This window comes from Gastrolobium bilobum, unplaced genomic scaffold (genome assembly GCF_033153095.1).
Source record: "Gastrolobium bilobum isolate Gb01-03AN ecotype WA unplaced genomic scaffold, APGP_CSIRO_Gbil_v1 utg67640, whole genome shotgun sequence".
NCBI lineage: Eukaryota > Viridiplantae > Streptophyta > Magnoliopsida > Fabales > Fabaceae > Gastrolobium > Gastrolobium bilobum.
In genome coordinates, this window is record NW_026896989.1 from 144,621 (window position 1) to 167,565 (window position 22,945).

The following is a 22,945-nucleotide window of genomic DNA, read 5'->3' on the forward strand; positions in this document are numbered from 1 at the left end:
TCAGAGTTTTTTACTTTTTTATTTTTTTATTTCTAACAATATTATTCATAACCGGGATCTGTCGATATGTCCGTAATTCGTTAAGGTAGAGTTTGGTTGAAGATTTATTTTGAGATTGATGGGAAAGTGTAGGTGAATATTGGAAAATACCACGATTGGTTCAGGTTTTTAAAAAAAAATATTAGGCAAATAGGATAGATGGGGAAATGAATTTTGTGTTGATTTTTGGATAAAATTCACTGTTACAGAATACTAGTTGAGATGTGGTATTTTGAGATAACTGGGGAAGTGAAAAAACAGGTGCGAAGTTTCTCCCAAACATAGATTTTACAAATTTAAATAAATTTTCCTGGTAATATTTCGATCAACCAAACAATTTTTTTACATTTTCCTACCAAATTCACTTTCCAACCATTTTTTTTTTTTTTTGGACATTCAAACTATTTTCCTAGTAATTACATTTCTATCGTATTCAAAAAACTTCTCCTCAACCAAACGCCTCCTTATAAGAAAATAAATTCCTGAAATTTGTTCGAGTTAAGTGGTCCCGTTGGAATTTTATAATACTGAAGTAAGAAAAAAATTTAATATCTATTTGAACTTTGGTACGTGTTAAAAGGGAAATTATTTCCATCAAAGGGGTGAATAAAGTATATCGATATAACGATAATAATAATAATAATTGGTAGTTTGAACTCTGTAAGTGAAAAAAAAAAAAAAAAATTTGATTCGATCCCCATATATTATTTTTAAAAAAGTTTTAAATATTTTTATCCATAACATTATCCTTCACATTAGAGAGGCATGTGTGTGCATGGGAGAGTGACGGGTTGCCTATTGTAAAGAAGACCCTTTTATTAACTACAAAAAAAAAAAAAAAAAGACGACCCTTTTAGTAATAAGTGTGATATTAAAACTTTTGGCTAGACACGATATACCGATCCAGAACAATATTATTTATATAAGTAAATTCACAACAACAAAAAGTGTGTTTAATATGATTCAAAAAATTCACAAAAGTATAATAAACAAAGATTATGAACATACTTCAAATTTATATTATATAAATATGCTACATAAAACCATTTAGATATAAATACTTATGAATATAATATACAATATACTACATAAACTAAAAAAAACTTAGCATATTATTTTAAAGGTTAAAGATTTTTCGTATCATACGAGAAGAGTATCTTTTCTTACTCATACAACAAATATATGTTCCATTGAAAAGAGAAAAGAGAAAAAAAATTAGTGAGACCCACATATTTGTTATATATGTAAGAGAAGAAATTCTTCTTATATGACATGAGAAGTCTTTAACTCTTATTTTAATTACATAAATAAAGTATGAGTTTATTTTTTTTTAGTTAATGTAAATAAGTTATGGGTTTGCTTTTTCTTAGATAACTTATCTACATTGAGTCCAAAATGATGTCATTTTTAGACGGAAATCAAAGTATTTTTGTAATTATAATTTATTTCAGGACTATAATAGTCTTTTTATTATAATTTTTTAATTTTTCAATCCAAAATGACGTCGTTTTGGAAGCGAATGTAGATAACTTATTTACATTCACTTTAGAAACATTCAAGCCATAAGTTATCTATATTAAGTTCAAAATGACATCGTTTTGAGACGAAAATCAAAGTATTTTTATAATTGTAAATTTTAAAGTTATAATAAAATTTTTTATTATAATTTTTTATCTAAAACGACATTGTTTTGAGAATGAATATAAATAATTTATATGTACAAACATTAAAACCATAAAGTATCAATTGAGGTTAAGTAGTAAAATGTGGTTTTGGCCGATAATTAAGCCTAGAATCTCATTGCAATATTCTATCATTCCATCATTGGCCGATAATCAAACCTTCATGTATGCATCTAATGTTGATTGCCCCACCATATTCATGTCATTGAATTGAGCGTTGAACTCCTTATATGATACTAGGGGTGTGCACCACCAATGTTCGTGAAGAAGCCTCTATCACATACCACCAATGTCAATGACATGCCCCACCAGAATGGACATAACTGGCCCTTTCCCAAGCACACGCGCGACCTAAGTTCTTATTGCATGTGTAGACTACTTATTTTTAATAAATTCTACTCAAATATTTACATAAACTGTATATCTAAACAGGTATCTGCCTTGGAATAGATTATTTTCTGTTGCAATATAACTCCAAGAAGCAAAGTCCTTGTGCTTGTAGCTCTCACCTTGGCCCACAAGCAAACGAATTCTATAAAGAGACTAAACACGCAACTTATTGTTTTAATAATTGATGATAGCAACATCTTATATGATACTAGAGGTGTGCAAAAGAACAAAAATACTGAACTGAACCGAACTGCACTTAAAATAATCGGTTTTTGAAAACAATTTCATGATCTAAATTGGTTTTTAAAAAATCAGTTCAAGAATCAAATTGATTTTTAGAAACCAGATCAAGAACTGAACCGGTTTCAAACAAAACCGAACCGTTTTATTACTTTATTTCTTTAATTTTTCTCTTTCTTTCTTTTCAGAATAGGTTCGACCCGAATTGATTTCAACTGAACCGAACCGAATCAATTTCTTAACGAATCGAACCATTTAAACCAATTTAGTTCATTTCAACCCATGCATACCCCTATATGGTACTACCTCATGAGGGGAATCTAAGTTATTACCACCATATGGTACTTGTTCCGGATGGCCCAACAATTAGCGGCCCAATGGTTCAGGCCCAACTTCAGCCTCCTGCCCACGTCAGCCCTAAGAGCTATCAAGGATCCCTCCCCAACCCCCAACGCAGCGACTCTCCCTAGGAGAAGCACCAAAATGTCCTGTCTTGGGACCCCAACCCCCAAAGGCGACCGCCATAGTCACCACAAAGGAAAACTGCCCCTTTGTCCCACGCTGACACCGCCAGGCGCAGAGGACGCAGCGCTGCTATCATAGCAGCGCCTGCCACGCCCAACACTGCCACCCATAGTGAATCCCAAGAAGGGTTGACCCCCTCCTCACCAACCCACACGAGGTGCAACCTTCCCCTATAAAGAGCCCTTTAGGCACACCATGAAGGGATCTTATGTATCGTTGTTATGCCCATTTATATTGAGTCACATTACACACACCGAACTCCATTGTTGATTTCTTGATACATACTTGGAACAGTACCTCTTAGCTTGGTCTCTACCTGTGCTAAGGGTATCATCCATATAGCGATTCATCCCCAAAGGGAACATAGTGGACTTATAGATCCCAATGGTACATTGGCGCCGTATGTGGGGAACTATAAACTTCCATTCCCATTCTCCTACCCAAGATCTAAAGGAGGCATTTCACTTTCTGATAGCAAAACATGGCTGTCACGACAAGAAGAGCAGAACAAACTAGAGTTGTTACCCCTGAAGGTCATGCACAAACAATTCATTCTAACTCTCCACCATCCATGCATTCAGCCCCAACTGAGCAAGCAGTCGGCGAGGCCCTTCCCCCGGTACTACAATGTGTTGGCCCGCAATTACCAGCAGCAGACGCAGAAGTGGCACAACTCAATCGTCGTGTAGCCATACACGAAATGCAAGGAGAGAACTTGATCCCTGGCCCACAAATCATCCCCCCAGCTTATCACCAACGACCAGCTAGAAGCCAGCCCGTCTCTATGTACAACGACCATCAAGTTCCAGTGGCCGTCCCATATCCCCTGGACCTTACACCCACAATGTTGCTGCCCCTTACCCCCCACATTTCCCTACTGGCTTTCCATTCCACGGTTACGCAATACCGCCCCATAATGCTATCATCCCACAACCCCAAGGATCAGGCATAAACCCAGGCCCGCCACAGTATGGCGCTCATCAAGCCCCAGCCCTCTCTTACTCGGTTGAGGCCCTCCAAGCACCGCACCCACCACCAGACCTACATGCCCGTAACCCGAACTTACGAGTAACATATGCTAATACCTCAGGACGCAACAAACCTCTGAACTGATAGTCTACGCCTAACGCCCATACCCCTCAGCTTCAAAGGACCGTCAAATATCACAACGTATGTGGGCGACACTGATCCTTTTGAATGGATCCAGAAATTTGAGGCAGCAATGACCTTGCATAGCGAGACAGACCTCCTTATATGCAGGACTTTCCCTACACTCCTGGGGGGTAGAGCTTTGACATGGTACACCACTTTGCCAACAGCGAGTATAGCATCCTGGGATGATCTGGCCAGCAAATTCCAAATCCATTTCGCAACAAGCCGCCCAGTGCCCAAGTCTGTACACGCTCTCGAAAAAATTCGACAGCATTCAGGGGAACCCCTCAGATCGTTCCTGGACCGCTTCGACAAAGAGGTTCTTCAGGTACAAGGCCTAGACCCTAAAGTGCAAGTGCACATACTTCTGTCAGGCGTTCGCTTATGAGCTCGCCCGCCACGAAAATACTGACCTTGAAGAGGTCAAGAAAAAGGCTTAGGAGTTCATGAGGATTGAAGAGTACAAGGGGAGTAGAGCTAAGGATTCTCATAACCAAGAGAAGAAAGCTAACAAAAAAGACCATCAAGATGAAGAGAGGAAAAGTCACAAATCCTCCAAGTATTCCACCCACCCAGTTGGGCGTGATACCCAAATACGCCAATCACACAGCGTTCTGCAAACTGAATACAAAGAACGCAAGAGTAACCCACAGCCCCAACAGCCAGACAGGGAGACCACTGTGTATTGCAAATTCCACCGTAGTAACGGTCATAGCACTGAAGAGTGCAGATCTCTCAAGGATGAGATTGACGAGCTAATCAAGGGTGGAGCCCAAGGGCGTACGAGTAATTCCGGACGTGATGTCGGTGCAGTCAGGCGTCGCCGTCAACGTAGCAGGTCACCAGAAAGGCGAAGAGCTGGCCAATAATAGCTAATTTTGGCGTTAACCGCGTTTTTGTTGATCATGGCAGCTCTGCCGATATTTTATTTTTACCTTATTTCAAGGCATTAGGGTTTACGGTGAATGATTTAACCCCTGTTGTTGGTGAATTGTCAGGTTTCAATGCAACAGTAACCAAGCCCCTTGGCATGATTAATCTACGCTTGTCAATAGGAACGCCACCCACTTTCAGGTCTGCGGACATCCAGTTCCTAGTCCTCGACACCCCGTCAGCATACAACGCCGTCCTCGGCAGAAGGATGTTTGCCGCATTTGAGGTGAGCGTGTCTCACCCACATCTGGCAATGAAGTTCATAGCAAGGGATAACAAAGTCGCAACGGTTAAAGGAGACCAAATGGTAGCATGCAGCTGTTACAACATATCTTTGAAACCGGCGACCAGGGTTTCCTTCAAAGACCAACCTGCCCCCCGGTTGATAACAACTCAGGTAGTTGAAGAAAACTCTAGCAGTAATAATAAGGATCTTGATCAATGGTTTCTTGTAGAATTCGATGCAAGGGATGACCCCAGGATGGAGCACTCCAGGCCTACGCCAGATGGAGCATTAGAGCATGTTGTCCTGGGCGACGCAGACCATCAGACAACCACCATCGGGGCGATCGCCGATCCTGAAGTAAAAAGCAGGTTGATAGAACTGCTACGAAGTAATAGAGATTTATTTTCCTGGAAACCGTCAGATATACCAGGCATTGATCCTGAATTGTGCTGCCATCGGTTGACCGTGGACCCCAAAGTAAAGCCCGTAGCACAGAAAAAGAGGAAGTTTGGCCCTGATCGCCAGAAAGTGATTGATGAAGAAGTAAAGAGGCTCTATGATGCTGGCTTCATTAAAAAAGTTAAATACACAACCTGGCTCTCCAACCCAGTGTTGGTTAAAAAGCCCAGCGGGGCGTGGAGGATGTGCGTAGATTATACCGACCTGAACAAGGTTTGTCCTAAGGATGCATATCCCTTTCCTAGCATTGACCAGCTGGTTGATAATGCATCAGGCTTCATGATACTCTCATTCTTGGACGCATACTCCGGATATAATCAAATTCTATTACTTGAAGAAGACCAAATCAAGACGACGTTCATCACCTAGAACGCCAATTATTGCTATACTATGATGCCCTTCGGACTAAAAAACGCTAGTGCCACATACCAGTGAATGATGAATGAAGTGTTCAAAGACTTGATTGGCAACAACGTTGAGGTTTACATTGATGATATGATCGCCAAATCGCAAACGCCAGAGCAACACCTCTCACACCTTCAAGACGTGTTCGATAGGTTGCAAAAGTACAACATGCGGTTGAACCCACGCAAGTGCGCTTTCGGCGTTCCAGCGGGAAAGTTTCTTGGCTTCATGCTGACAGAGAGAGGCATAGAAGTCAACCCCGACAAGTGCAAAGCTGTTATAGAGATGCGAAGCCCCCAAATAGTGAAAGAGGTGCAGCAGCTGACCCGGAGGCTAGTGGCCCTCACCCGCTTCTTGGCGAATTCTGCACATAAGTCACTCCCATTATTTGGCTTACTCAAAAAAGGTACGTCCTTTCAGTGGTCTGATCAATGTGAGAAAACTTTTCAGGAGTTTAAGAGAGCCCTATCCTGCCCGCCGGTCCTCACCAAGCCAAACAGTGGTGAAACTCTGTACTTATACCTCGCCGTGGGTGCTGAAGCCATCAGCGCAACCTTGGTTAGAGAACCTAAAGAAGGGTAATTGCTAGTTTATTTCGTCAGCAAAGTGTTGCAAGGCGCGGAACTGCGATATCAGCAAGTTGAAAAGGTCGCCCTCACACTCATCTTCGCTGCACGAAGGATGAGGCCTTATTTCCAATGCCACCCCATTACAGTCAGAACTAATCAGCCTATTCGCCAAGTCTTGCACAAACCTGATCTCGCCGGAAGGATGATGTCCTGGGCGATTGAACTGTCAGAGTACCAGATCAGTTATGAACCCAGAACCGCCATTAAAGCTCAAGCTCTCACAGATTTCATAGCTGAGATGACGAACCTGCGCAGCGGCAAGTCAAGCAACATAAACCCCACGGTTGGCGATGTGGAAGCTATATGTTGATGGATCTACCAACGCCAAAGGCTCCGGAGCCGGAATGATAATTGAAAATCCTAACGGGGTGGCGATGGAGCATTCATTATCTTTCAACTTTAATACCACTAACAACCAACCTGAGTATGAGGCAATGATCGCCGGCCTTCTCCAAGTCAAAGAGCTCGGAGCGCAGCATCTCAAGGTCTTTAGTGATTCTCAGTTGGTGACATTTCATATTTCAGGTGAATATCAAGCTAAAGGGCCGCTGATGTGCAAGTACTTATAGAAAGTTAAAGAGATCATTTTGACCTTCGAGACAGTTGAAATTGAGCACATTAGGCGATCCGAAAAAACTCGTGCGGACATTCTCGGCAAACTAGCAAGCACCAAAAGTCCAGGTAATAATCGTTCCGTTATCCAGCATAACCTGCCTAATCCATGCATCATCATGAGTATTGCGGACATCGTCGAAGGAGTTGCCGAAAATACCTGGATCACTCCCATCTCCAACTACCTATCAGAGAGTACCCTCCCAGCGGACCAGAGGGAAGCCAATAGGATCAAGCGGAAGTGCGCCCACTTCTGCATGATGCAGGGGTGTTTGTACAAAAGGGAATTCTTAACCCCACTTTTGAAATGCTTGAACCCCAGTGATGATAGGTACATTTTGGAAGAAATCCATGAAGGAATCAACGGCCACCACATGGGCGGTCACTCTCTGGCAAAAAAAGCTCTCCGAGCAGGTTTTTATTGGCCGACCATGAAGTATGATGCCCATGAGCACGTCAAAGCATGTGATAAGTGCCAAAGATTTGCAGACATACACAAAGCCCCACCAGAAGAACTTACTGTGATAACATCCCCTTGGCCTTTTTACAAATGGGGGATGGACCTCTTGGGCCTTTTCCCTGAGGCGGCAGGCCGAGTTCAGTGGCTATTAGTCGCCATTGACTATTTCACCAAATGGGTTGAAGCTGAGCCCATTGCTACCATTACCTCTCAAAGGATGAGGAAGTTCTTTTGGAGAACTATTGTTTACCGTTTCGGAATCCCAGGAGAAGTCATAACGGACAATGGTACTCAGTTCACAGACGCCAAGTTCCAGAAGCTAATGAAGGACCTGCACATTCGACACCATTTCGCTGCCGTAGAACACCCACAATCCAACGGGCTAGTAGAATCAGCTAACAAAATGCTTGCCAAGGGAATTAAGAAGAAGCTGGAATCTCATAAGGGGGCGTGGGTGGAAAATCTAGAGAATGTCCTATGAGGCTATCGGACAACCGCCCAGTCAAGTATCGGAGAAACCCCTTTCATATTGACTTACGGCACGGAGGCAATGATTCCTGTTGAGATCGGAGAACCCTCTTGGAGGAACGACCATGTGACCGAAGTGACCAACAGCCAAAATCTCAATGAAGCCCTAGACCTTCTGGATTAGCTCAGAGAGCGAGCAGCACAATCTGAGCGCCTAACCAAGGAACGAGTAGCTGCTCGGTACAACAAAAGAGTAATCATGAGGAGATTTGAAGTAAAGGATTTAGTTCTTCGGCGAGAAGACATCGGAAAGAAGAACACCCATGAAGGAAAGCTCGCCCCAAACTGGGAAGGACCTTATCGCATAGCCAACAAATTAAAAGGAGGAACGTATGCTTTGGAGACACTTGAGGGGAAGGCTATTCCAAGGGCGTGGAACGCGGACAAGCTCCGACGATAATATAGCTAAACCGCAATGTAACTTGTATGCTGCACTCTTTTCCTTCCCGCACTTTTGTCCCACTGGGTTTTGCCTGGGAAGGTTTTTAATGAGGCAGGTCTTTTCCTTTTAATCAATAAAATCACTTTGGCAATCTTTTTTCTCTTTGTTATCATCAAAGTTACGGGACGGTTCTCACCCCCGCCTTACGTTGGACTGGGATGGTTCTCACCCCCAGCCAGCATCCAAGTTACGGGACGGTTCTCACCCCCGCCTTACGTTCGACTGGGATGGTTCTCACCCCCAGCCAGCATCCAAGTTACGGGATGGTTCTCACCCCCGCCTAACGTTGGAATGAGATGATTCTCACCCCCAGCCAGCATCCAAGTTACGGGATGGTTCTCACCCCCGCCTAACGATGGGCTGAAATGATAAGTGCTTACCGTTAATAAGCAAAGTTGGCAATCGTAAGAAGAAGCTGAACACCCGTTTGTAAGAAAAAATTCATTAAGCAAAGGCGCAACAAGAAGGAATTAAGCAAAGGCATTACAAAATTTATTCAAGAAGGAATTAAGCAAAGGCATTGCAAAATTTATTAAGATGCCGCAAAAGGCGTTACAAGTCTATGGTTGACATACCAACCATAGGTGGAAAGACAAAGTTACTGGCTGGCATACCAACCATTAGAAAGACAAAGTTGCTAACTGGCTGACAAAGTTAAAATTGCCCAAGTCAAATGGGTTGGTCTCCTGCGGGATCGCCTCCTCGGCAGTTTCCAGAGTCTTTTTCGCCATGCCAGCAGCGACAGCATCACCACCACCCCCCGCCTCTGGGCCAGATAAGTTCACGCAAGCAGTCCGAGTTGACAAGTCACGCCCAGCCTCATTCTCTTCCGGATTATTATCACCGGTGGCGATGCTGGTTGGACGGGCTTCCGGCGAACCTTCGTCTTCGTCACTATCAGGACCCTCCTCAATTACCTTCACCCCGCTACCTGCTAGGTGCTCAACTATCTTGTTGTCCTCCACCTCATACTCTGGGCTGAAACCAGTCAGGTCAAGCTCAGGATCCCGAACCGAAACTTGCTGGAGGGCGTTGTTAAAAGAATCATACAAGAGGCTTGCTAAGGCCTCCTCCAATTTTGCCACCTGCCCAGTTGCCTTTTTGAAGTCCTCTTGTGTGGCGTGGAGGCTCCCATGCGCATAAAATAAATCAGTAAACAATTGGGCTTTTTCAGATTGGAGACCCACTTTCTCTTTCCTGGACTCTTCCAGAGACTTAGATATGTCATCCTTCTCATAGGTTAGGCGTTTAACCTCTCTTTCCGCCTTCTTCAGTTGTGCGAAAAGAGACTTGTTCGCAGCCTTTTTGTCAGCAACCTCCTTACCAAGACGCCTAACCTCAGCAGTAAGATCATCTACCTTACGCCCTATCTCATCAAGGCGATCATCCTGGTAGGAGCAACGACTGTCAACAGCAAGGGCGGCCTCTTGCATTCCCAAGATACGGCCAATGTCCACTTGCGTGCAGTCAAGGAATGCCTGGCGATCGATTTGCTCTGGCACCACCATCCTAGGACGCCCAATGTTAGGAAAAACAGAGTTAAGGTCCCTCTCTGATAATTTGAGGGCCCTGCCAACTGGGATCTCAGCAAGACGAGGAGGAAGATCCTGCGCGCCAACTGTTACACGAGGCTCCTCTAAATCAAAAGTGCTGGTTTCCTTCATCCCACCATCGCCAGAGTCCTCAGGAATTCCACCTGAGACGTGACAGTCGCTGTCAACAAACTGCCTACACTCTGGCTGATCGAGGCACGACATCTTGGAGCCCCTCGGCGGAATCAAGCTTTCTTCTCCCCCCCCGTTTCAGACTTGACCCCCCACGAGTAGGCGATCCGAGAGTTGATTCACTCGCCGATGAACCCCCCACCACATTCGTGGCCTCTTTAATTATAGGGTCAGTCGCCCTCTTCTCCAACTCACCAGCGGGAATATCTGCAGCTGACCGGATTTTCTTCTTTTTCTCGTGGACTTCTTTTTTCTTACCTTTATCTTTCCCCTTTGAGGTGGGGTTTGGGTTAACCTGAGGAACCACACCTTTGAGCTTGGCAGCCGCCGCACGTGCAAGTCTCAGCGTCTCCATCGGCAAGCTTTCAACTGCAAGACAGGAAAAACAAGTATCAGTAAAGACAGTTAATACTCACCACAGTCGCAAATAGTACAAAACATCACCACACCTCCGTGACACAACACTCTCTTCGAAGGCCACCGGCCAAGGCCCCCATTTACCTCCACAAACCAATCCACTACCAATGCCTCTTCAGGACACAAGGCTCCCCACCCAAACGAATACTGACTGGCGGGCGTCTCATAATGGGTTTTGGTCCAGTATAGCGGGAACCGACTCTCCCCACTCGCCCGGTCAAGAAAAAAAGGTAATTCCCCCTCGCCAAGCACTGGTTCAATCCAGAAAAAAGTATGCCTCCAGTTCTTATACGAATTGGCGTACTGGTCAAATATCGATCCCAATCTGTTGCCCGCCTTTAACGAAACCCAACCAAGCTTCTTCAGGGAAGACGACACTTGGAAGCAGTAAAAGAACAACCGCACAGAGTAAACCCATCCAAAATATCGACATATCTTCTCAAAAACCCGAACAAACGCCCAAGCATTTGGGTGAAATTGAGAAGGTGCGATCCGCAGGTGGGCTAACACCCCCATCTCGAACTCAGATAAGGGGAACCTCACTTTTTGATCCGTGAAGTGAGTCTTATACACCACGAACCGCCATCGAGATCTCGCCACACTATGAGGAGTGTCACAAACACGGTCATCACTCACGACCGCGATGGTCTGCCACATCGCCTCGTGTTCACCATTCTCAGTAATATCAAAACTAGCTTCCGTTTGGTAATCGCGGTTCAAGATGTCCCCATTAACATAACTCGATGACGAGGAAGCCACCATCGGATCTACCCAACTCCTCGCCAAGAAGCAATCATCTTCCTGAGCAGCCGCCATAAGTCAAGATAGTATCTTCAAATCCTACCTGGGAGCGACAAACACACAATCAATCGCCAAACACTTCAACCGACGCCAAGAAGATCTACAATGGGAGACAACTTCAAACCTCCATAACACTCAACTCCCACTCCTGTGACCACCAAAACCACCCCTTACCGACAACTAAATCAAAATAGCTCAAGCACAAACAACTTACCATAAGAATCAGAGGTTTCGGAAGAGCTCGAAGAATAAAAATCTGAATAGCTCAGAGAAGAAGTCCACCACGCATGCGGTATCTTATAAAGCCCCAGGTCTTCATATATGGCGTCCCACACGCCATACTTCACAAGTTGTCCATCCTCTGGGTGGTATCTACCTAGTCGGTTTTCTGTAGATTCGTCATATTTACGGCGATGGAAGGACTGAGAAATGTTGGGAATATGACCACGCGATGTACTCAAGGCGACGGAAGAGTCAACAGTCGGATGTGTTTTCCCTAAAGAGCGAGGCTTATAGTAAAACTCTAAGGGACGATTTTGCTGAAGTTGGTTAATAGAAGACAAAGGTCGAACAAGTCACCCTACTCCAAGAGCAGAGCGCCGCGAAACATGGCAACACGAACCTCTCCTCTGATCGCAGGAACGATTAGAAGACCTTAAATGACTACTTCGTGAAGGGCGAGACCTAACCCCTTCACTAGAACCACCTGACCATCGCTTTCCGGAACTAGCAGATTGACGCCTACCAGATCCAGAAGCGGTCCCACCACACGACACCTGGCGCTCATTATGAATACGAGAGCCAGACGCCTCACCCAAATATGGAAGCACAGGTCCTAAAGCCCTTTCCGGCAGGAGATTTTGAATCTCCTCTTCAGTAAAACCAAGAAGCTCGGGAATCCTACCATGGGGCAACAACTCAACCCCAGGAACTAAAGAACGATATGAGGGAAAGCTACTACCTTCCCTACCATGCTTAGCAAGATATTCCTGCATAGCAGGCCCTACTGTACAGCCTTCGAGCGTGTCGAAGGCTTCATCAAATTCCTCCTCCTTAACTTCAACCTCCATCTCCGGCAAGAACAACCCAGACACATCCGTTATCTTAACCATCATTAGAAAAAGGAGAAGAGAAGCAAGCTAAAAGAAGTACAAAGGAATATCAAAACTATAATTGTACATGAGATAATGCAGACAGTGAAGAAATGAGGAACAACACGGGCACTATTGCAAAGAAGGAAAAACGCAAATGAAGAATGCTGAAACACGAAGAGCTTGAGGTAATGAGAAGAGGATCCTCAGAAAGGTACGAGCCTCCTTTAAAAAGGATCAAGGAGATCAAGGTAGCGTACACGTGTAGGACCTCACCATTTCGACCGTAGGATGGCATAACCGTCAGACAATAGGCGGCTGTGATGAGGGGCTTAATGGTAATTACGGGGGGACAAGACACCCTTCACGTTGCATTAATGCACCGTGCCTCGTGACGATTGAGTTCTGCAGTTATCTGCAATGATGGAATAAACCATCATTACTACCCCTCGAAAACTGAAAAGGCACTTTGCGTGTCAGAAGGATGAAGTACCCAAAATACCCCCTACAGGACTACGCGGCCCGCCAAAGACACAAATAGGACGGAACCCCGCCTCAAAGGGGTGGGAAGCCCCAAACACCAAGTCACTAAGATATCGGGCGTTACTCCTACACCACTCAGGTGACGCCCAAACACTTTACCTAGGCGCCAGCCACTCATGTGACGCCTAAACCCTTACCCATCATTACTGCTCCTCAAAAACCGAAAAGACACCTTGCCTGTCAGAATGGCAGCCTTTCCCAAAAATGACCCTTGCCAACCGCTCGGGTCGCCAAGAAGGCATCGCCAAACTCCAAATATTCGTTAAGTCATCAAGAGATCTCTATCCGAGCCTGTACCAACTGTCCAGTTCTCCTAAGCCGTTTACCTTGGAACCAACCTACGCTTGCTACCAAGCTGGGGGGCTCATGTTCCGGATGGCCTAACAATTAGCGGCCCAATGGTTCAGGCCCAACTTCAGCTTACTGCCCACGTCAGCCCTAAGAGCTATCAAGGATCCCTCCCCAACCCCCAACGCAGCGACTCTCCCTAGGAGAAGCACCAAAATGTCCTGTCTTGGGATCCCAACCCCCAAGGGTGACCGCCACAGTCACCACAAAGGGAAACTGCCCCTTTGTCCCACGCTGACACAGCCAGGCGCAGAGGACGCAGCGCTACTATCATACAACACTGCCACCCGTAGTGAATCTCAAGAAGGGTTAACCCTCTCCTCACCAACCCACACCAGGTACACACCACCTTCCCCTATAAAGAGCCCTTTAGGCACACCATGAAGGGATCTTATGTATCATTGTTATGCCCATTTATATTGAGTCACATTACACACACCGAACTCCATTGTTGATTGCTTGATACATACTTGGAACAGTACCTCTTAGCTTGGTCTCCTCTACCTGTGCTAAGGGTATCATCCATATAACAATTCATCCCAAAGAGAACATAGTGGGCTTATAGATCCCAACGGTACAGTACTCCCTCCATGATTGGGTTTAGTAATTTATTTTTGAATAGCATAGGTTGATGATTGTCTATTGACTATTGTAGTAGATAAAGTCTTGCGTTCTCTTTCGTTGCACCTAGCATTGTCTTTGTCAAGTAAAGTATCAACCACATTTTGTCCAAACACGTTTTTGACCAAACTACAAGCCACAACTCCTTTATCTTCTGATATATGGACATGGACATAGAAATGTAAGCTAGTGTTGAACAAAACTCATATTGGCTTTGGTTGAAGTTCAGTAATATTTGATTTGATTTGATTTAGTGTCAATGGCGAATTTTGGTGATCAATCTGCTATATACAGATGCAAAAACTGCCAAACTCCTATTGCTTTGCGCAGTGAACTCCTTTCTAAAAGCTATATGGTATTTTTCATGTAACTCAGTTTTATTTTACTATTCAACAAATAACTCTTCAGTTTTGTTTCCTGTTTGAACTTCTAGTTTATAGCATGATTTATTTTCAGTAGTGCAATGAAGCCTACCACTGAAAAGTGCAGACCTTAATGACCAAATTCAAATACTAGAAAACAAAAGTTAACATTTCTTTTTTCTTATTCTTTTGTTTTTATTCCAAAGGAGAGGGGTGTTCTTCTTTATTTTTTCATTTCTAACCTATATCAGTTTGATCCATAGGAATCTTTTTCACATAAAAATAAAGAGAAAAATATTTGTCCTTTTAAATGACATAATTTGTGTTATTTCATTCTCACAAAGATCTGAGATCCACATCTTTTATTTTTTTGTCCACTCTCTCTCTCCCATGATTCTATCTCTTTCTCTCACTTAAAATGACACAACTTTACATTCTTTAAAATCACATGCATTTTTCCCAAAAATAAATGCAAGAACCCAAAGATAGTATATCTTGGACATAAGTCCTACAGGCCAGAACCAACTCCTAATAGATGCATATGGAGGTGGACTGTACTTGTATGCATAATATTTTTTCTTTTGGTTTCCCAACTAGTTTATCAGAAATCCAACTAGTCCAGTTTGAGCATTGTTAGACTTATATAGGGGATGGCTCTCTTAATCCCAACACCATTTTCTCAAATTTTCAGGTTCGAACTCAAGATATTTGATTAAAAGGAACAAACTTCTTAACACTTGAACAAATGGTTGTTGATTATATGCATAATATAGTTTGTTCTAGATAGCTCGCTATCTGTTCATATATGCATCCTTGAATTAAATATATCATTTTTATATGCAACTGGACTCTTATAGGGAGGCTCGGTTCTCATTCCCATTGTTTGGCTATTCAGGGAAAAACTGGGCCAGCCTTTATGTTCTCTCATGCAAGGAACATCATTGCTGGGCCAAAACAAAACAGAGAACTAATAACTGGGCTGTACACTGTTGCTGGCATCTTTTGCAGCAACTGTGGTGAGGAATTAGGTTGGAAGTATATACAAGCTTATGAGGCAAGACAAAAGTTCAAGGAAGGAAGTTTCATAATTGAAAGGGCAAGGATTGCCAAGGAATACTAGCACATATATTGAAGGCTATAACACTAATTAGCAATAATCTCACTTGGAAGTTAGTAGCCTTCATTAATTTTTGTGTAATGTTAAATGTTCACATGAATCATGCTGATTGCTTATCTTGTGTGGAATAAATTATAACTGATAAAATATTAAAAAAAATATAACATGTATTGCTTAATGAACAAGAATCTACTTTTCTCCTTAAGGTTGTGAGGGCTAGGCCTAAGAGTGATATTCTAAGGGTTGGAGAACTTTGAAGGTCAGGGTTTTAAATTGCATTTGCAATGTGTTTTAGTTGTGGTTGTGGCTGCTGCCGGCTACCACAAGCGCGATGTTGTGGTCGTATCACGCGATGCAGTCCACAATCTAAAATGTGTTTGTGAAGGATATGGAAATTAAAATTGGGCATATCTCGGTATATAAGACTCCCTCAACTTTGAAAAAATAGGGGTGAGGGCCGATTATACAGTCTTACCTTTGCGTTTTTTCAAAGAGATTATTGCCAATAAACAAACCCGTGACCTTCCCGTAACAAAGTAACTAACCTTATTGTTGTTCGAAGCCTTGCCGTGGGGATGGAAATTGAAAATGTATCAAAATGTTTCACTGTTTGAGGCATGGTAAATCTCAAGTCTCTGGAAACATCATTTACGTAAGAATTACAAAATTTTGAGTGAGGATAAGACAGTTCAAAACATATGGGATATTTACACCTGTATCAGGCTACAAACAAATATTTTGTGGCATCAGGAGTACATGTAAAAATATACCACAGTAAGATGAATGAGCAAAATTAAGAAAATATTAGCAATAATGGTTACTACCTCTACTGTTTATTCTTTCTTATCTTTAACTTGATGATCATGAGCAATAAGCAACTTAAGCAAACAAGTAGTTATTACCTTGACAATTCCACTTTTTTTTGTTTTAAGTTAGCGAAAACACAATAAGAGGGATTGAATTGTGTTATGAATCTCTTGAATTTTTCGAAAAACAATATCCTAGTTCAACTTTTTATCAAATCTCAAGATTTAGAGTTGAGTAGGCTTAGAGTTAGCTCAAACAGGAGTTGAGTAGATTCACTCATGACTCTGTTTAACATAGTCAGTAACGGAAAGTTGAAAATGTATAAAACTTTGAAGAAGGTTCTTCAAAAACTCTCTCAGAATGAAAAATAAAAGTTCACAAGTTTTTCAAAAAAAATTGATGAAAGAGATTTTGCTGAAGTCAAAATACAACTTCAAAGAGCTAAGACACAAACGTAAAATAGCTTTTTAAAGATTCTTAGAAAAATTTCATTTGCACCTCAAAATGTAAATAGAAACTTAAATAAACAACAGAAATAATAGCTTGAGATGCAATTTGTCCTGGTTCATCCCCAAACACCATAGTTACATTCTGTCCTCAACAAACTACTGAGATTCTCAAAATAAATCAGAATATTCTTTGAGCTTTATTCATTCTTTACTTTCAAGCCTCTTTAGGCTTAGTTCAACACAAACTACGTGACAACCACAATGCACTTACTTTACAAACAACCTCATTAGGTTCAAGTGTTTGAAGTTTGAAAGGTAGTAGTTAGCTCTTAATTCCCCTCCAAGAATGTGTTTCCACAGTTAAAAGAGCTTAACAAACACCCACAAATCAAAGTTGGTAGGTAACTATAGTAGAAGTTGAGTAGGCTGCAAAAAGTTAATTCATTGTTCTATCAAGCTTCAATCTTCTAACCTTAACAAAATAGTTGTTGGTCTAGTGACAATTACATTCCAACTAGACCCCAGGATTTGATCTGCCCCAAAGTATAATGTGTTTGATTCTTAAGAGTCGCAATTACTTGAGAGAGTGGAGAGGTTCAAACCCAAAACTGAATTAGTCTCAGGAATTTTGATACTTTTTGGTTTCAAAAACAAATAAACAAATAACAAAAATATGCAAATGTTACACAATTCACAATTTCAAGGTTTTAACAATAATAAAAGGGATAGGTTATATTTACATATTTTTTGTTTATAATTTTTACGAACTATAATATATACTACGAGTAGTACATGCTCAAGTAGTATACACTACATACTTTGTAAGTGTTAGATAATCGTATAAACTATTAAAAAATCCTCACGCACTAGCTTAAGCTTTTGAATTGATTTAATTCTTTACGGTAAAAATTTATAAATAAAAAATTTATAAATATAACTCTCCTCGTAATAAAAAAAGAAATTACCTTTAGTAGTTCCATGTCTCCGGGATATCCTGGCTTTAGTCAAAGCTTCGATTCCCTGACTTTTATCCTTCAAAATCTAATGTAACCCGAGTGAGTGACATTGCCACTGTTGCAGCCATTCAAGGAAGGATAGCTCAAGAGATTGCACTGTCTTTTTATCAATTCGCACGTGGCTTTTTTACCCTTATAATCTTTAATTAATAATTAATTATCAATTTGACCTTCATTTGAAATTAATTAGAAAATTTAACCCCTTCAGAAAACATAACACCAATCTGCTCTTGTTTGACTGTTGACCATGAAGCCTACCCAGGTACACCCCTCCCTACCCTGGTATTTTTTGAAATTTTTTATCTACCCGGGTAGAGAGGGGTGTACCCGGGTAGAGTTCTTGAATCTGGAAAAATGGTTGAATTAGTTACCCGGGTAAGAAGGGTTGTACCCGGGTAAACATCCAGAGTAGTGTTTTTATATAACCGAGATGCTAAAGAGTTTCTTTTTCCAATTCATATTCTCCTCGGATTTATATTTCGATCAGGTTAATGAAAACGCAAAAAATTGAAGCACCTTCTGATTACAGAAAACAAAATGAAATTAGTAAAAAATTAATACAACGTTACCATGTAATTGTATCCCCTAGTTTCTCTAATCTTCCTCAACATCATTTGGATTCAGCTTCCAGTATAAGAGTCCCAATTCTGCAAAACTCACCATTTTTGTGCAACGTCACTAAGTAAAACTATAGATAGATAGAGAGAGAGAGTAATGACCTGCTAATTGGTTGATGGAAACAAATTCATTAGGGTTGCCATGGCGAGGAAGCCTTGGATCTTCGTTGCTATCGTCCATGAACCATGCTTGTCACAGTTTTTTTCATTTATATAAAAACGCTACTCTGGATGTTTACCCGGGTACAACCCTTCTTAACCGGGTAACTAATTCAACCATTTTTCCAGATTCAAGAACTCTACCCGGGTACACCCCTCTCTACCCGGGTAGATAAAAAATTTCAAAAAATACCAGGGTAGGGAGGGGTGTACCCGGGTAGGCTTCATGGTCAACGGTCAAACAGGGACAGATTGGTGTTATGTTTTCTGAAGGAGTTAAATTTTCGAATTAGTTTCAAATGAAGGTCAAATTGGTAATTAATTATTAATTAAAGGTTATAAGGGTCAAAAAACCATTCGCACGTAGTTGGACGAGTGACCATAAGTAGGTGTGTTGACGTTGGTTAATTTTTTGAATGTAGTAAATTAAGGAATCATTATCACGGTGAAGAATAAGGCTTCATGTAACGGCATAATTTTAAAATTGGGGTGGGAACGGGTCCCGTAATCTCTATTTAACATGAATATTTCATGGGTTTTATAAGAGTTATGTTGTAGGAAAAGTGATTGTGTAATGTTATAGAGATTCGTTTTGCGTGCCTTAATTTTTTATTTATTTTTTTGTTTTAAAAGGTGTGGGCCCCACAAAATGTTGTGAGTGTAGAAAAGTTTGTTGTGTTATGTTAAAGGATAAAATGAAAACCCATATTTCATATGAAAAATGTCAAATTATGATTATAGTTTTACTAATAAAGCGGATAAAATGGAAAATCTGTAATGATATTTTAATTACTGACCATGGTTGAAAATTTTCACATATCTAGTAATATTAAAAGAAGTCATGACAGGATTTGTTTTGGATTGGTCGTTTTATTCAGGGTCAGCCTCTAACGCCACTTACCATTTCTTTAGTAATTCGACTTTGCATCTATTTTTCCATTTTCGTGGAAAGGTTACCCTAAAAAATGGAAAAATTCCTTTTCTAATGAACACATAAGATTCGTTGCCACAAAAAAGATGAGAATGGTAATTCTATGTGGAAATGTAGAATTCTACTTTAATTGAATAGTAATAAAAATATATGTCCTACTAAGATAGAATTTGTAACTTGTTATCCTCTCATCTAGCAGGCACAATTTTACCTATGTGAAAATGATGATTCATTCGAATCCATACGAGAGTTTAATCACATTGCATTGGGAGAACTCATGTTATATATTTGAAAGAGATCCACTTCAGGTAATTCTCTTATTAAACTTAGGGTCTGTTTGAAGCACCTGATAAAGAAGAGAAGATAAGATATGATAACTTATCATATTCTACTTTTATCTCTTGTTTGGTGGGTCAATATGATATGATTAGCTTATCCTATTGTCTTATTTTATCCTACCAAATGCATGATTTCTTATCCTATGGGGAGAGCTGAGTTAGGATTCAATAGGATAGGATACCAATATTGGACAATATATCCTCACACTACCCAATATATCCTCACACTACCTAATATATTTGTATTTATTGCATTAAATTTTGTTTTTTCTTTCTCTTTTCTCTTTCTACATAATCTTATCAGATTGCTAATAAGGTGTTTATCAAACACAAAGACATGATATAGACTTATCAGCCCCATATCATATCCTACCATTATCAGCCCCATATCATATCCTATCTTGTCCACCAAACAAGCCCTTAGCTCATATCTTCATCTCATTATATCAGGGAAACAGATCATATCATATCACACAATTGATCGATTCCCAAATGATTCGACCCGATCAATTCAATCATTATGTGGACTGATATAAAAATGTTAATCTAGCTATGCGACATCTTTCTTGAAATTTTGTGCAAATTTTTCTAAGACAAATATATTTTCATGTAACATTCAATTAATGGGTTATTTTACTTTTTTTTTTTTTTTTTTACTATCTTACCATTCATTAAATTAGTCACTAAACGACAACATATTGATACGAACATAGGTCAAACTATAGAAGAAGAGATGGAGACAAAGATGAATGAGGATCAAGCTGAGGGAGTGCAGAAATTTATACCCAGAAGAGGAAGTAGAATCAAGATCAAGTCAAACAAGTTGAAGGGTTACCTGGTACCCACACGTGGCTAGGAGAATTGAAATGGTGGAGACATAAGCTGGGCCGAAGGAATAAACGTGGCCCAGCATGGAAATGGCCTTGGAACGTGGCCTTGACGTGGCCCACCTTGAATTGTTGCTTTCTTTTATTTTCATTCGGTTATTTAGGGGCTGAGAATGCTCTAGAATTAGTTACGCATTTGTATAAGCAAATCTTCTCTTCTCTCTCCTTAACAAACTTCTGGAGTTGACGGCAGCCTCGAATTGCCGCCGGTGTTGTCGCCGGAGATATTATCTTTCCCCTTTCAGTAACTTTTAATACATAATACTATAGATACTTGTAGTGTCTATCATTTTGGTGCTTTCATTGAGAGCAATCATACATCCAGACTATTGGGATGGCGGAGGGAACTCGGAGTCAGGCGAAGATGGACGAATGTTTGAGCAAACTGGCCCACCATGAAGAACAGTTTAACGCTCTTGGTAGCTTGCTAAAAGACATGAACGTAAAATTAACGTTAATGGAAGCCAAATTGGGTCAAAATCAGAAAACAAAACAGAAGAGTGAAGGAAATTCTAATTCGGGGTTGGAGAACTTCTTTGGGAGCAATCCATTCAAATCAGTCAAGATCTCAATTCCTCGTTTCGCTGGGGGAAATCCGGAGCCGTGGATACACAAGGTACAACAATTCTATGGGTTTAATGACCTCACAGATGCAGAAAAATTTACCTTAACTTCCTTTCATATGGATGGAACGGCCGAAGCATGGTATCATTGGATGGATAGGAATGGTAGGTTGGGATCCTGGGATACCTTTCTGACAGCCTTGCGTTCTAGGTTTAGACCGTCCAAGTACCGAGATCTGAGAGGGGAGCTAGGACGATTAGCACAATCCACTACCGTAGAGTATTATCAAGTGCAGTTTGAGAAGTTGGCGAATCAGGTAATCAGAATTGATGATGTAACACTTCAAAGCTGCTTTGAATTGGGCTTGAAGCCTGAAATTCGGAAAGAAGTTCGAATGCACCTTCCTGAGACGTTGGAGCAAGCAATAGACCTGGCCAAGTTAGTGGAGGACAAGTTAAATGATAGAAACACAGGAAGAACCTATTATAATAGGGCAGTGGGGAATACCAATGTTACCAATCCTGCTGGATTACTGCCAACTCCTACGAAACACCCTCCCAACAGTGGGGGAAAAGGAGGAGCGCCTGGAATCAATCAACTCACACCTGCAGAAATGTTAGCAAGGAGAGAAAAAGGATTGTGTTATAATTGTGACGAAAAGTTCCACAGAAATCATGTTTGCAAAGCCAAAATGTTTCTCATGATAGTACAGGATGAAGGAGAGGAGGCTGAATTGGAGATGCCTAAACCCGAGCTGGACTTGGAGGAGGATAAAGCCAAGGCAGGGGGTGATATGGAGGGTATGGCAGGGATCAGCTTTCATGCACTAGCTGGACAACATTCTACCAGTACACTCCGCATCAAGGGACAGATAGGCCGAGCTGAGGTACAAATATTGGTGGATGGAGGTTCCACTCACAACTTTATACAAGAAAGGTTAGTGAAATATCTGGGGTTAGAGGTTAAGGATACTCCCAAGTTTCAAGTACTGGTGGGAAATGAGGCTGTGATGGACTGCCTAGGGGTATGTCCTAAGGTTAGCCTGCTGATCCAAGGGCATCAATTCAGCCCTGATTTGTACGTGCTGCCCATCAAAGGTGCTGAGGTGGTTCTTGGAGTACAGTGGCTGTCAGAGTGGGGTGATGTAGTCATCAATTACAAAAGGTTGACTATGAAGTTTGAAAGAGGAGACCAGTGGGTAGAAATACAAGGGGAACCGGGGTTGGCTATGGAATCTATTCAATTAAACCAATTGCGTAGGTTGTCCACTACTGACTCAGTTGCCTGCTATTACCATCTTCAAGCGAAGGAAATACCAGGTGAGGAGCCAAATCTCGATATTACTAATCTGGATAGTAGTGTCCAAGTGCTGTTGGAGGAATATAAGGATGTTTTCGCTAAGCCAGGAGAATTACCACCCAACCGTGATGA

General features: G+C 41.6%; 1 protein-coding gene across 1 annotated transcript; it reads left to right on the forward strand.

The window, feature by feature from the left end:
* The first annotated feature begins 14,417 nt into the window (after positions 1-14,417).
* On the forward strand, positions 14,418-15,934 carry LOC133303253 (protein yippee-like At4g27740). Its single transcript, XM_061503135.1, has 2 exons — positions 14,418-14,622; positions 15,525-15,934. Exons 1-2 carry the CDS (start codon positions 14,527-14,529, stop codon positions 15,747-15,749), a joined length of 321 nt encoding a protein of 106 aa, XP_061359119.1. The 5' UTR covers positions 14,418-14,526; the 3' UTR covers positions 15,750-15,934.
* Positions 15,935-22,945: the final 7,011 nt, after the last annotated feature.

What these genes read in the sequence shown, in the direction of transcription:
- LOC133303253 (XM_061503135.1), top strand. Translation starts at nt 14,527, where the DNA reads ATGGCGAATTTTGGTGATCAATCTGCTATATACAGATGCAAAAACTGC. An exon ending in TCCTTTCTAAAAGCTATATG is followed by an intron (nt 14,623 to 15,524) that starts GTATTTTTCATG and finishes TTGGCTATTCAG; the next exon opens with GGAAAAACTGGGCCAGCCTT.